Source organism: Hyposmocoma kahamanoa, unplaced genomic scaffold (genome assembly GCF_003589595.1).
Source record: "Hyposmocoma kahamanoa isolate Upper Pololo Valley unplaced genomic scaffold, ASM358959v1 79, whole genome shotgun sequence".
In the NCBI taxonomy this organism is placed as follows: domain Eukaryota; kingdom Metazoa; phylum Arthropoda; class Insecta; order Lepidoptera; family Cosmopterigidae; genus Hyposmocoma; species Hyposmocoma kahamanoa.
In genome coordinates, this window is record NW_020653993.1 from 9,906,376 (window position 1) to 9,919,624 (window position 13,249).

At 37.6% G+C, this 13,249-nt stretch overlaps 1 protein-coding gene and 1 non-coding gene across 6 annotated transcripts in view; one reads left to right on the forward strand and one right to left on the reverse strand.

Moving 5' to 3' along the window:
* Positions 1 to 13,249, forward strand: part of LOC113233693 — a 78,956-nt gene that overhangs the window by 30,870 nt on the left and 34,837 nt on the right. For all 5 annotated transcript variants that reach the window (XM_026468873.1, XM_026468875.1, XM_026468874.1 and 2 more), the window contains exon 2: positions 9,277 to 9,369. In XM_026468873.1, the coding sequence (XP_026324658.1) occupies positions 9,277 to 9,369 (93 nt within the window). The remainder of the gene's footprint in view (positions 1 to 9,276; positions 9,370 to 13,249) is intronic.
* Trnac-gca lies at positions 12,157 to 12,228 on the reverse strand. The gene has a single exon. It is a non-coding gene; the product is annotated as a tRNA-Cys (tRNA).

The following is a 13,249-nucleotide window of genomic DNA, read 5'->3' on the forward strand; positions in this document are numbered from 1 at the left end:
AACACACTTTATTAATTTAATATCCATCTATATAAAACACACATTGTGATAAAAACAAATAGATAGATAGATAGATAACACGTTTATTCAGTTCAAATACAAACAGAAACAAAATATTTACAAATACTTCACAGAGTACAACATAAAAAGACATAGAACATTCATTATTCATTTTTAAAACATTTATATAAAACACATACTGCGAGAAAAACAAATACTGTGAGAAATACAAACAAATACTATAAGAGCTGATAAAATTTTAATGTACTTATGACTACAGTTTGTGCTGAAATGGCCCTGACTCAGCATAAATACTGTAGACCGAGAGAAGTGCTGATTTTCTGCCAGTACCATATGGTGAGCGATCGCAGCCCAGTAAGCCATGCCACAAAAGTGCATCACACGCAAATACATACAATTACAATTTCACCAGCACCCGTACCCTTCCAAACCGGAAAGCAGTAATGCACACTTCTCACAAGGAGCTCTACTACTGATAATATAGTGATGTAAAATATTCACTTGCCCTTTCAAAGACTCTTATTTCATTCTAGACTGACAATGCCGATATTGGCAACAGGCCAGACAGATTATATTGGTTGCCAGTTCTCGGAGCAACACCGTTACTGGCAAATTCGTTTTAATATTTACCCGTCCTGTGCACAAGGTTAAGGTATTCTTTTCTTAGACCCTGTTTTGCTTTTCATTGTTTGTTTGACCTTGTGGCTTCAGGCTTTGAAGTGGTCCACCTCATTTATTCCAGACGTTCCGTGTATTGAGTAAATGTCTTTGTTGACTGTACTTCCGCACAACAGTGAATCAATATATAGTAAAATTGATGATATATACACTGATTAGTATATGGTGTGAAAGCACGATTTCTGAAAATTATCACAATAGAACAAAAACATGAACTTATCTCGAAATTTTACAAAAAACCCGCTGTATTCTATAGGGACTTTACATGTACTAATTTTCCTTTTTTATATCAACTGAATTAAATAGACCACGTAGTATACAATATTCATGCACTGCAACTGTTATAGACAGGCGTGTACCTTACCATCAGGCGCACGACTTGTTCGAAAAAAACATAAAAAATACATTTATTTTGAAGACCAAATTGCTAATTAAACGAGACAAAAATGTAGATATGCTTAGTACTTTGCATGGTTGTTTTAGTAAGGCAATATCGATCGTTAGTGATGGAATGAATGAATGAATGTATGAATGCCATCACTACCAGTCCACAGACACCCTTTTGAGACTGAACTGTGATTGCTACTACATTTTAGCTGATTTGTTTTACACACTAACACACTCACACACGCACACATACACTGAGAGAGAGAGAGAGAGAGACAGATACAGTAAATCTGTCTAACTAAAACGCGGTTAAGTGACAAAATATTTCTTTGAGATATACCCAGTTTTGAAATATTGAAATTGTTTGATGATATTTCAGCTACACGTTGACTAATTTTAACTGTTTATAGAAGACAATTTTGTACTCTATCGTTTGCTATTTGACGACAGTTAGTGGACGGCAGTAAATGTAGGCCATACAAATATTTCTCCTGGTCCAGGAATCCCGGTATTCAGAACCCTACCACCTAGTAAAATACAAAGTAAATTTGTAATCATAGAATCTAATTTTAGTCCACACAACGAGTCTATTGCAGTTGTTCCCATAAAAACTGTTTTAAGTGTTTAGTGTTGCACGCTATCCGAATATAAATATTAACTATTCATAGTCCTATGCTGTGATAAAAAATATTGCCAGGCGATTCGTTTGAAAATATTACAAAGTTTCAGTTTTTATTGTCGTTCGTAAAAGTCTACAGTCCGGTTATCGCGTAACGTGAAAAAACTGCACCTTGATATTCTGGCTTTACGTCTCGATAGTTTGACAACGATGGTGTTAACGGCACCATTGTCAAGTTTGACTGATAATTTGTAGAAAGTGTGGTCTAAATGGCACCATTGTCAAAAAAATTATTGATAATTTGTAGAATGAGTGGTTTAAGCGGCACCACTGTGAAAGTTTCATTGATAATTTGTAGAAACTATGATTTAAACGGCACCAATGTCGAAAGTTTGGCAAATAATTGGTATGTACAATGATTTAAACGACAACAGTGACCCGACAAGTCATCAGATTGTCTTTCGTCTGAAACGCGGTTTGATTTGTTGAAATATTAACCTTGTAAAACCATTTGTAGGGTTTAATTTTTCGTTTTCACAATTTAATCATCAATTTATGTAAATTATTTAATACTGAAAGCGATGTTAGCCCAGTTCGAATCTCTGTGGCGCCATGTTCCTGTGACTTTAATTACAAGTTTCGGACATTTGTGAACGATAAGAAACCTGCACACTGAAGAAGATTCACAACCTTTTGCACACGTGTGACGTTCATAACCCACATTGGGCTAGCGTGGCAGAATATTCATAAAACCTTTTTCCTAGATGACACACGTGCCTGTGCCTAGAGGCGGGATCTATATATATCATTATGTGGACGATGATGGTTTAATATTAATAGTAATGAGTAGGTACTTGTCAAACCGTATTGAGTATCGAATGATTGAAGCAATGTACCTACGTCATAATAATACATTTCACCAAAATAACGACGTCAATTGCGAATAATACATCAAAGAAATAACACGTGAATTGAACAAAACTACCGGCTTTACCCTCGCTCACGTCACCGGTGCGGTTTTTATAGCCACCCTAAAATATAACGAACTTTACAACGCCTGTCCGTGACACTACATAGGGAGTATTGAAATAATTCTTATGTGCGAGTACTGGATACGGATCTTGTCTAAGGAAAGAGAGGCCATTGAGACTAAGGGTCAACTCACACTGATACAGAGTCGAAGCGTCGCGACGCGTCATGTTTTCCGCCTATAGCATATTTATCTCTATTTTCCCATTATTAAGGTATAAATGTGTATTATGCGAATATGGAGTCGTCGCTTGTTTAAAGTCGAGCGGTTTCGCACGTCGCGCGTTACTTGCGCGCAGTGACGCGTCCGCCGACCACACTGTGATGCGCGCCAACGTCGCCTTGCGTTGTAGTTGAAAAACAGGACGCGACGCGACAGGTTTAACTTTGCGCCAGTTGGAGTTGAGCCTAAAAACATCCTAATTCCAACAGGGAAGATGGTTTCTCCGTATGACAAGGATTTTCTCTGATGAAAAACTCTAGTAAAGTACAGTTCTACTCACTAATATGTTTTATTTCTAATTTCCTTTCAATTAATAAATTTCGCTTAGTACGTACGACGTATATACCATTCCTTTCTTGTATGTCTGTCATGTACAAACGACATACATCTTCAAGGGCAAGAATGAATAAGTATAAATAGTAATAATTTGTCGCTGTAGTGCTCATAGTTAGAGGTGGGCGTTTAAATTAAAATCACTTAAAAAGTTTGCTTTTTAAAATAAGCACATTAGCACGCTTTTCAATTTAAGCGTAATCGTTGATCAACGTGCTATGTTTCAAGTTCCGCCAGCTATTTTTCCTAAACAGATTAATTCGTCAATGTGAATAATAATTTTGTAAATGAAAATAAAACTCGTGTTTTACAATAAAACTTACTTATCTTAAAACCTTTAGTGGTCTACTCTTCCTTTTCGCTGTCAACACAACGTTGCATGTTTTTTTAAACATAAAACTCAATGCGCTTAAACATTTTTTTAAACAATTTTGTAAACTTCAAACTAAAAAGCATTTAAGTGAAAAGCGTTTAAAAAAAGCACATTTTGAAGTTTAAAAAAATAAGCAGTCTTTCCCATCTCTACTCATAGTACAGAGCTTCCTGCAGTTTGCGAGCTTTGTAAAATGTCTTCCAAATACAAACGTGTACACTGCTAGCGCAAGTTTATTTGCGGTGATGATATCTATATGCAGTGATACCTTTAGCAGAGAGAGCATCGACGAAGATCTTTTGCCCGCCAGCGCAAACTGACGAGGGATAATCCCCGATATCGCGAGCGTCCGCCAGCTTATACCGTAGAATCCTCTTGAATATACCACTGGGCCCTCGAATTTGAATAGCATCTACTATCGACTACGCAGTCGTGTAGTCTCAGACACATTCACATTCAGACTCCGGCGCATACTGGTGAAATCCGGTGTACACCGGTAGATTCCATCACATATCGGCGCCTCATCTAGCTTGCTTTTCAATACCGCAGAGAAATGCGCTGCGACGTTCCGAGGTCAATCTTAGAGCATTAACACGTTTACAGTCCCCCATATTAAGACTGAAATCAACCCCGTAAGTCCATGTGAAATACTGTTAGTTTTGTCTCACATTGTACATAATGTATACGTTAAATTACACCTATAAGACTACCTAATTCATCAGTTTTAATAAGTGAGGGTTTTGGACTACAAGTTTACGCATGCGTGGCCTTGTGGTTGAGGCCAATTTGCGACTCCAGGTAGAGTCACAGACAGCGAACGTGTTAAAATTTGCACCTTATTTCTATTGCTATAGCATAAAATATTAATTAATAAATAAATGTCCCTCTGTCATTACTTCTTTCTTTCCGTCGATGATTTGGGCTTTAATAGTGATGTTAAGGTCAATTGCTCGGACAAGGGTGGACAAGGTTTCTTGTCTATCGCATCGTATTGTATGATAGCCAGTGGACACGCATCTTTAGAGTTATTCACTGGTAACTTCCGGTTTCTTTATTATTTTGCATTCATGCCGAAGCCATTCAATAAATGGGATCGGTACACGTGTATGGAATTTTTATCTCTCTAGCGGAACGAATACCTACTTATTAAGCATCATTATAATAATAATAATAAAAAACTAGCTTTTGTTCGTTATTTTTTTCTCGCTTCAAAACGATTACTTGTGCATGACCCGAAAAGTGAACTCTATTAGTATGTATGACAGACAACTATTGCAAATTCAGCTGTTTGCGGCATGTGCAAATTCAGCTGTTTATCAATGATTTTATGTACATACAAATTTCTTTGAACATCAAGATGTTATAATTTATGAACCGACTTCATAAAATGGAGGTTCTCAATTTGACTGTAATTTTTTTTAATGTATGGTACGCGATTTGTAAACCGATTTTGATGATTATTTTTTTTGGAAAGAGGATACCTCAGTATTGGTGCCATTTAAATTGGAAGAAAATATTTCACCTCTAAGGGTGGCAAACTAGGGGTTGAATTACTTTTGAGGTCGGTTCGGACACTTAGAAAAAATTCCTTAAATCCGGCAGGATTCGAAACAACGTCGTCCAGCAAACCGTGCCAGACGCTATGTCAACTAAGCTATGGAACGAACTAGCGGACGAGGTGCTTGTTGCAGATCTATGTTTTTGGTTTTAACGGCTTTTTTGTCGTAGTGCCGTCTGTGAGAAATATATACTCCCGGATACGTAATTCGAGCCACCTCGCATTTTTGTCGTAAGGGCTAAAATACAAAAATAGTGTTATCATTGAAGAAAAAGTTATTTCCCGGGTTTGCAAATCCAAATTCGCAACAAGGACTTAAAACGTTTAGTATACTATAGACTTCTTAGGTTTTCGCGATTGACACATAGGAAATGAAACTATTTTTCCGGATTTAAATCGCGTATATTTGTTTTTTCAAACAAACCGACGTTTCTGGCCCTTTACAGGTCAGCCAACCGTGACCATGGGACCTGTAAAGGGCGCGAAAAGTCGATTTGTTTGAAAAAACAAATATACGCGATTTAAATCCGGAAAAATAGTTTCATTTCCTATGTTTGGTATACTACTTTCAAAATTGCATAATACTTTTTGATCAATCAAACATTGTTTAAGCTTAGAGCACTTAATACAGAAAATGCGTGGTGGCTCGAATGATGTGTCCGGAAGTGTATTTCTTCACTCAGCTTTATGGCTCTATGGTTTTATATTCTTCAATCAACATACTTTAATTTTGGAGTAGTAAATATCAAAGAAGATACTCCACTAGTTTGTTGTTATCATTATTATTATTTTATGTTAACGAGTGGCGGAACGAACAAGTCGTGCGCCTGGTGGTAAACGACATGCCTACCCATAACAGTTGCGGTAGGCCACTGGAGACGGCCATTGCGTCTGATATCCTGAGACACAAAGTTGATAAGTCCCATGTATCTGAAGTTTCACCAGCACCGGAACGCAGCAATGCTTACATTACTGTTTAGCAGCAGAAATAGGTAAGGTGGCCGTACCTCCCTGCACAAACTTTTACAACTAGAGACACGGAAAAAGTATCGATAGTTTTCGGTATCGAGTACTCGATACTTTTTATTAAATATTATTTTTCTGGTATTAGTACTTTTTGACAACTATCGTATCGTATTGTTTCGGATAATATTTATTTAGGACTCATATCATAGCGCAAGCCACCTAGCGATTTTGTTTAATGGCAAACCTTCACCACAAATGACATGACTATATAGTGTGTGCTACCCTTTGCCTCTTTCTAAGAATGAGCATGAAGAAAAATAATTACAAACGTTTGAATTGACAATTTCCGTTTTCGTTTTGTAATCGTTTCTCCGTGTCCATCACGGGCGTCACGATAATGTCGAACCACGCAAAAAAAGTCACTACCTACGTTTTAAAGTTGATACATGCATTAATTCATATAGAGCATTATGTTGTAATAGTAGCTCTACTACAACAAATTTGCAGGACAAAAGCATCGATACTTGATACTGTGTCCCTATTTATAATTCTCCAATTTAAGCATAAAAAAGTTAATGATCCTAACGTTCAACCGATGTTTACTGGTATATTCGCTTTGTAAATTTAGTATAAAACTAACAAAACCCTATTTATATGAGTCCGGCAGAATCTTACTAGCGCGATTCAGGAATTTCATAAAATGTTACTAACGCCAACTAGTATTGACAAAAGTTACTAGACCTGAATGTTAACTAAAAGGATTCTTTTTTATAAACATAAGCATTAAGCTAAATAAAAATTATGTTTTACACTACAGACTAAACGTAAACAGAAAATAATGAAAATTTTATTAAAAAATTTAAGGACGTGCCGAGTGTTGGTAACTTTATCGATAATACTCACATATTTAAAATAGATATATAATGTCGTTTATTGGATTCTCGAGCGATGACGCAATCCGTGTTTTGTCATTTTAAATGGTTTTCTATCGTTATTTCTTTGCTGATTAGGTGCTTTGTTTACATTGTAGTACTTTAGCAAATGAATCAATTACAATAATACCCAGGAGGACCTGTGCTCGATTTGCGCCGACACTTCCATGTAAACATGTGAAAGAACAACGGCCAAGTTCACACAGTCTTGGACCAGCTAAAAAAGTTGACGACTATCAATCATACATATACATAGGGTTTCATTTGTATTATGATTAACTAGGGAAAGTCGATTTAAGCAACATTTTCTTTTTGAGGTTATATTAGTAATGAACATTAATAATGTTGCTTTGTAGTACGGAGTTAAATATTATGCTAACATAAGTAGAAGACGTACCAAATATCAGATACTTTTTGAACATTCGAAAAAAACACTAATATAATATTTAAAAATTTATATTTATTGCAGTCACAGTCATTGTCTATCTAAAGACTTTACATAGGAAAATGAATTAAACTTATATCTATGTTCATTTATTTTTTATATAATTATTTTGTTTTAATTAGAAAAATCAACGATGTGTTCACATGTACCCTAATAATGGATATCCAGTACAGGGTACACTATTCAATATTAAATGTCCAGTATAGGGTACACTCTATTAACCAGGGCATGTATTTAAATGGTCCTTTTAAATTTGCAAAAGCAGTAGGCAAAAAACATTTAAATATAAAAAGACTCTATACAACCAGTGATGTACATAGGTACCACAATATCGGATATCTAGTATTATGGTTACCTAGGTATCCAATATTGAGATAACAACATATTTGTACAATAATCGGTTACGAAAACTTCACCCTGCGCAATTATCGCTAAAATGCGCCTAGGATATAACACTGTCACAAAATATAACATCACTTAAAGTACTTTAAAAAAAAACACTTTGAATGTTGACAGCGAACTAAAGGCAAAAACGGCGCAGACAACTAACAAAATATATTTTTTTTATAATATCAACTCACGGGATGAACAAGCCGTACGCCTGATGGTAAGCTACACGCCTGTCCATAACAGTTGCAGTGCCACTCAGAGCTTTAAATTGCAAAGATTTGAGGGGCACTGCCACTGCGCCCGTCACTCTGAGTCATAAGTTGACAAGTCCCATGTGCCTGTAATTTCACCTTTTATTATGATATATATACATATTATTAATATTAAATTAAAATTACAAAGAGAATAACATCATTTGTGTGTGTATATGTGCGTGGGTGCGTGCGATTTTAAGGGAGGTTTTTAATTTATTTTTAAGAGATTTTTATTAATTTTATAATTATAGTTTTAGTTTTGAAATAAAGGTGGTGTTGTTTAGTTTTCATTATAGCGGGGTATCCAGTATTGTACACGTATGCAATATTTGGTACGTCTCTCTTATAGTTGGCTCCAAATTAAAAGTAGTAGTTAGATTCACTACGACCGAAGAATGAGATAAAAAAGGGTGCAAAAAGATGTGATTTTTTGAAAATGCTAAAAAGATTGACGTTTAATTTAAATTCTCGTTTACACTAACATGATTTCTCGTACGTTGAGACAATTTCTCGAATTTCTTCTCGAATTTTCCGACGACTTTGAAGCTGAGGTGAGAGTCAAGTTCCAGTTAAACTTTCGTTCATAATGTCTTAAGTTGAAGTAAGTGTAAACGAGGCTTAAATAAATATGTCAAAATGCAAGTCTAATCTCAGTACAGAGTATTAAAAAAACAACGACGTCAAAATTTATTCATCCCCTAGTTTGCCACTCTTGGAGGTGGATTTTTTTCTTCAAATTGAAATAGGACCCCTATTGAGGTACCCTCTTTCCAACAAAAAAAAGAATCATGAAATCAGTTCACAATTTTGTCATCCGGCCGGAGTTATCGCGTAAAGTAAAAAGAAAAAAAAATGTAGTCAAAGTCGAGTCGAAGAACCTCCTTTTTTGAAGTGAGTTAAAAACAAACATTTACAATGCGTTCATATGTATTTACGTATTTTTAAAATTAATATCTTTTTAACAATTTTTTTTTAAATTTAAACGATGATTATGTATATCTAAATATGAATATACATATATAACATCTAAATATTAAGGCACTGATTTGGTTTCTTGCATTGTTCCAGCAAGGCATCGGCGTCGAGTTGGTCCGCGCTCTGGACAGCCATCCTCCAACTGTATCCAATGTTTTCTGCGAATGCGACTCTAAGGATGATGTTGTAAGTAATCAATCATTCATTATCTTAAGACCCGTCCACAAGGTCAAGCTAAGTGTGTACGATTTTTAACTAAGCGTAGATAGCGAAGAGCAGAGCAATAGAAATGTTATCGTGAATAAAGCACTCATCTTCTTACGTACGTTCTATATCTTTTTTAATGATATTAAGTTACGGGACGAACAAGTCGTGTGACTGGTGGTAAGCGACACACCTGTCCAAAGCAGTTGCAGTGTCAGCAGAGCTTTAAATCGCAAAAATCTGAGGGGCATTGCCACTGCGCCCGTCAGCATGAGACATAAGTTGACAAGTTCCATGTGCCTGTAATTTAACCAGCACCCTTCAAAACCTAATGCTCATATTGCTGTTAGGTGGCAGAAATAGGTAAGGTAGCAGTAGTTTCCTGGACGAACTCTTTCACAAGGAGGTCCACTGCTACCGAAACTTTTGTCTTTGCTGACTCGATAACACTGAACCGGATTTCGTATTTCGTACCTTTGGTATAATAAAGCCTACGTGTGAACATACCTCAAATATGCTTTTATCCGTTTATCACATGATGGTCATAAAGGTAATACGATTTGTATGGAACAAATTATGTGAAATTGTATAACTCTTCTATTTTTACATAATAAAGGACAGATTCTGCGGGAGCTTAACGCGGACCAGACTATCTACCTTATATCTCCGTAGGATACTTGATTTCTTGGGTCACATTGCCAGGAAAAAAAGGGCACAACTTCGAACAGCTAACGGTTACCGGACGGAACGACGGTAAACGTCCGAGAGGTCGCTGTCCCACAAGATGGTCCGACCAAGTCTGTACGGCTCTCGGCATGGATCTCCATGATGCATTCCACTATGGCAAAGAACGCCACAGATGGCACGCACAATGGTTTTCGCGGGGGAGTCATGACCCTCAGTCACTCACGACAATGAGGTAAATGATGCATAAAGGAGGAGGATTTATGCATAAAAGTTGTCGATTAATTTCGTTCGTAGAACCTTTTCAGGAGATAGGTGTCTCCTGAAAAGTTGTAGGTTATTTTGCAGATATTGACTCGTCGATTAAGACCACTTACATATGTAAGTGGCCTTTATCATGATGGTCTTAATTAACGACGTTCGACGAAGGAACGGCCAATATCACACAACCCAGTCTGTCGAGTGCTGGCCATTGCCCAATTGTCTCCTGAGTCTCTCGATTCAAATACATTCCATCAAAAACGTGGTATATGTCTTGAATGATGCCGCAATTGCTACAATATAGAGTTGGTGTAATGCCCATCGTATCGTATTATGGTATTGGAATGGCAAAGGATGACATGACCCGCCTTAACAACATTAAAATGGAAGAAGAGAGATCACGTAAGTAGGCACGAAGCTGCCCGCGATTCTCAGACATGAGGGAACGACTAGAGAGAGATAGAGAGTAATGCCCATCAAAAAGGGTCTTTGAAGGAATGTGCCCAGAACGCAACCTCAGAGTCGTCACAACACTTAAGTCTATTCAGGGTACAGTTATCAATCCACGAAAGTCTTTCTCCTTGTTGAATCTTTCGCCTTCTTCAGTATTTCGCCTTTTGATTAGACTGCAGAGATTAGATGTTCTGTTAAGTAATCCAATTGAGCGGTATGACACAATCAATTTAAATCTAAAGCAAACCACAACGCGTGTAATGATTGCTTCCGTCCACTTTCAGTTGATTAAATTGGTAGTTCCGTTGTAGCCTGACGCTATACGAGTATTCTATCTACATAATATCTACTATGGGCCTCATAAGAAGGCTCAAGGTCACTGGAGAGAGCGATGCTCGGTATTTCCCTACGTGATAGAATCAGAAATGAGGAAATCCGTAGGAGAACTAAGGTAACAGTGGGCGGGGCACATAGCTAGGAGAACCGATGGCCGTTGGGGCGGAAAGGTTCTTCAATGGCGACCGCGCACCGGACGACGCTCAGTGGGTAGGCCCCCCACCAGGTGGCCCGATGATCTGGTAAAGGTCGCGGGAAGCCGATGGATGCGGGCAGCGCAGGACCGATCGTCGTGGAGATCGTTGGGGGAGGCCTATGCCCAGCAGTGGGCGTCGTATGGCTGAACGATGATCTACATAATATATATTTGATTAGTACTTGTTACGTGTGTATATGTTATGTTGTATTTTTGAAGATATTCTTTGGTTGCATCCCTTTTGCATATCCCAAATTTTTATCCTAAGGTTGCCTGGAAGAAATTCGAGACCACCTCAGCTCGATTTTCAATTTTTCCAATCGTGAAATTTTTTTATGAATCACGTTTTCACGCCGTATACTAATATATACTGTGTATATCTTCAATTTTACTATATGTTTTTTATGATTTATTGTGTAGTGTAAGTGGAGTGTACCTACAGTAATGTAGTGATTGATTGATACTTTCACTGTCATACGGAATCAACCGAAGCCAATTGAGGTTGTATCCATCTTAAATACCGGGAAGTAAAACTAGGATTAAATTATATGAAGATAAAATTGGGTCCTCGCGGCAAGGGGTACAAGATGCTGGCAGCGTTCTCCCTTTGTATGGCTATGCTAATGCATTGGGCAAGATAGCTGCCGACTCTTGGGCTTCCCAGACAGTCTATTAATTTATCTTGATTTTAAATTAGTTTTTAAACAAAAAAATTGCTTTGAGGTCAGTCCATCCGTTTTGTGAGCCACGATGCCACAGACAAAGGCTTCACTGATAACTTTCTTCTTTTTGCGTCGGGTTGTTAAAAAAAATAAATTACAAATTCAAAAAGTCTCGGTAGGGGACACCCGGATTTGAACCGGGGACCTATCGATCTGCAGTCGATTGCTCTACCACTGAGCTATATCCCCGCTGACAATTTGCATCGAAAACAATAATCACTTTGTGACTAATGTAGACACGTAGGCGGGTGATATGGCGTTGCACAATAATAATCAACTTTCATGGCAGGTTTTAAAGTTTATAATGGTTAATTTTGTGTTGAAAAGGGTAGTTTAACAACGAGGGTTACATAAAATTTGATTGTATCTTTTAGCGCTGTGACCAAGTTTGCTTATTTGTGCGTCACACTGCCGGACACGGGTCTCCTCTCTGGCAAGGGTTTAGGCCATAGTTTCCCAAATTTTTGGCTCTTTTTTTATAATATCAAGCGACGGGACGAACAAGTCGTGCTCCTGATGGTAAGCTACACGCCTGTCCATAACAGTTGCAGTGTCACTGACCTCTTTAAATCGCAAAGATCAGAGGCGCACTGCCACTGCGCCCGTCACCCTGAGACAAAAGTTGACAAGCCCCATGTGCCTGCAATTTCACCAGCCCTTCAAAACCAGAACACAGTAATGTTGACATTACTGCTTGGCGGCTGAAATAGATAAGGTTAACAAAGGCGCCAACCAACACAAAAATAATTGATAACTCGTATTTTTTTTATGTTAACTTAACACAAAAAATTAGAATGAAAAATTATTATATACTTGTAGTGTAGTTTATATAGATAGTTGGGGTTTTTTTTTCAATTGCTTCCGAGGCCCCTACCCTGCCCTGGGACTCTTTAGCGCCCACCGAGGGGCGGTTGGGACCACTTTGGGAAACTATGGTTTAGGCCATAGTCCTCCACGCCGACCCAATGTGTACGGGACTTCATACGTTTTCCGAGAGTTGCGAACCTTCTTCTGACGTGAACGTCGTATATTTTATGGCAAAAGGTCGTCTGGCGAACGAGCGGTAATCAATGAAGGTGGCAGCAGTGGTTAGTTTATTAACAAATCGACAGTGTAATTATAATTAATTATTACTACTTACATCTACAAACACGTGATTGTGATTTGTGTATCGTTTTCGGTCTAATTCCATACCCCCTTTCCAACAAAA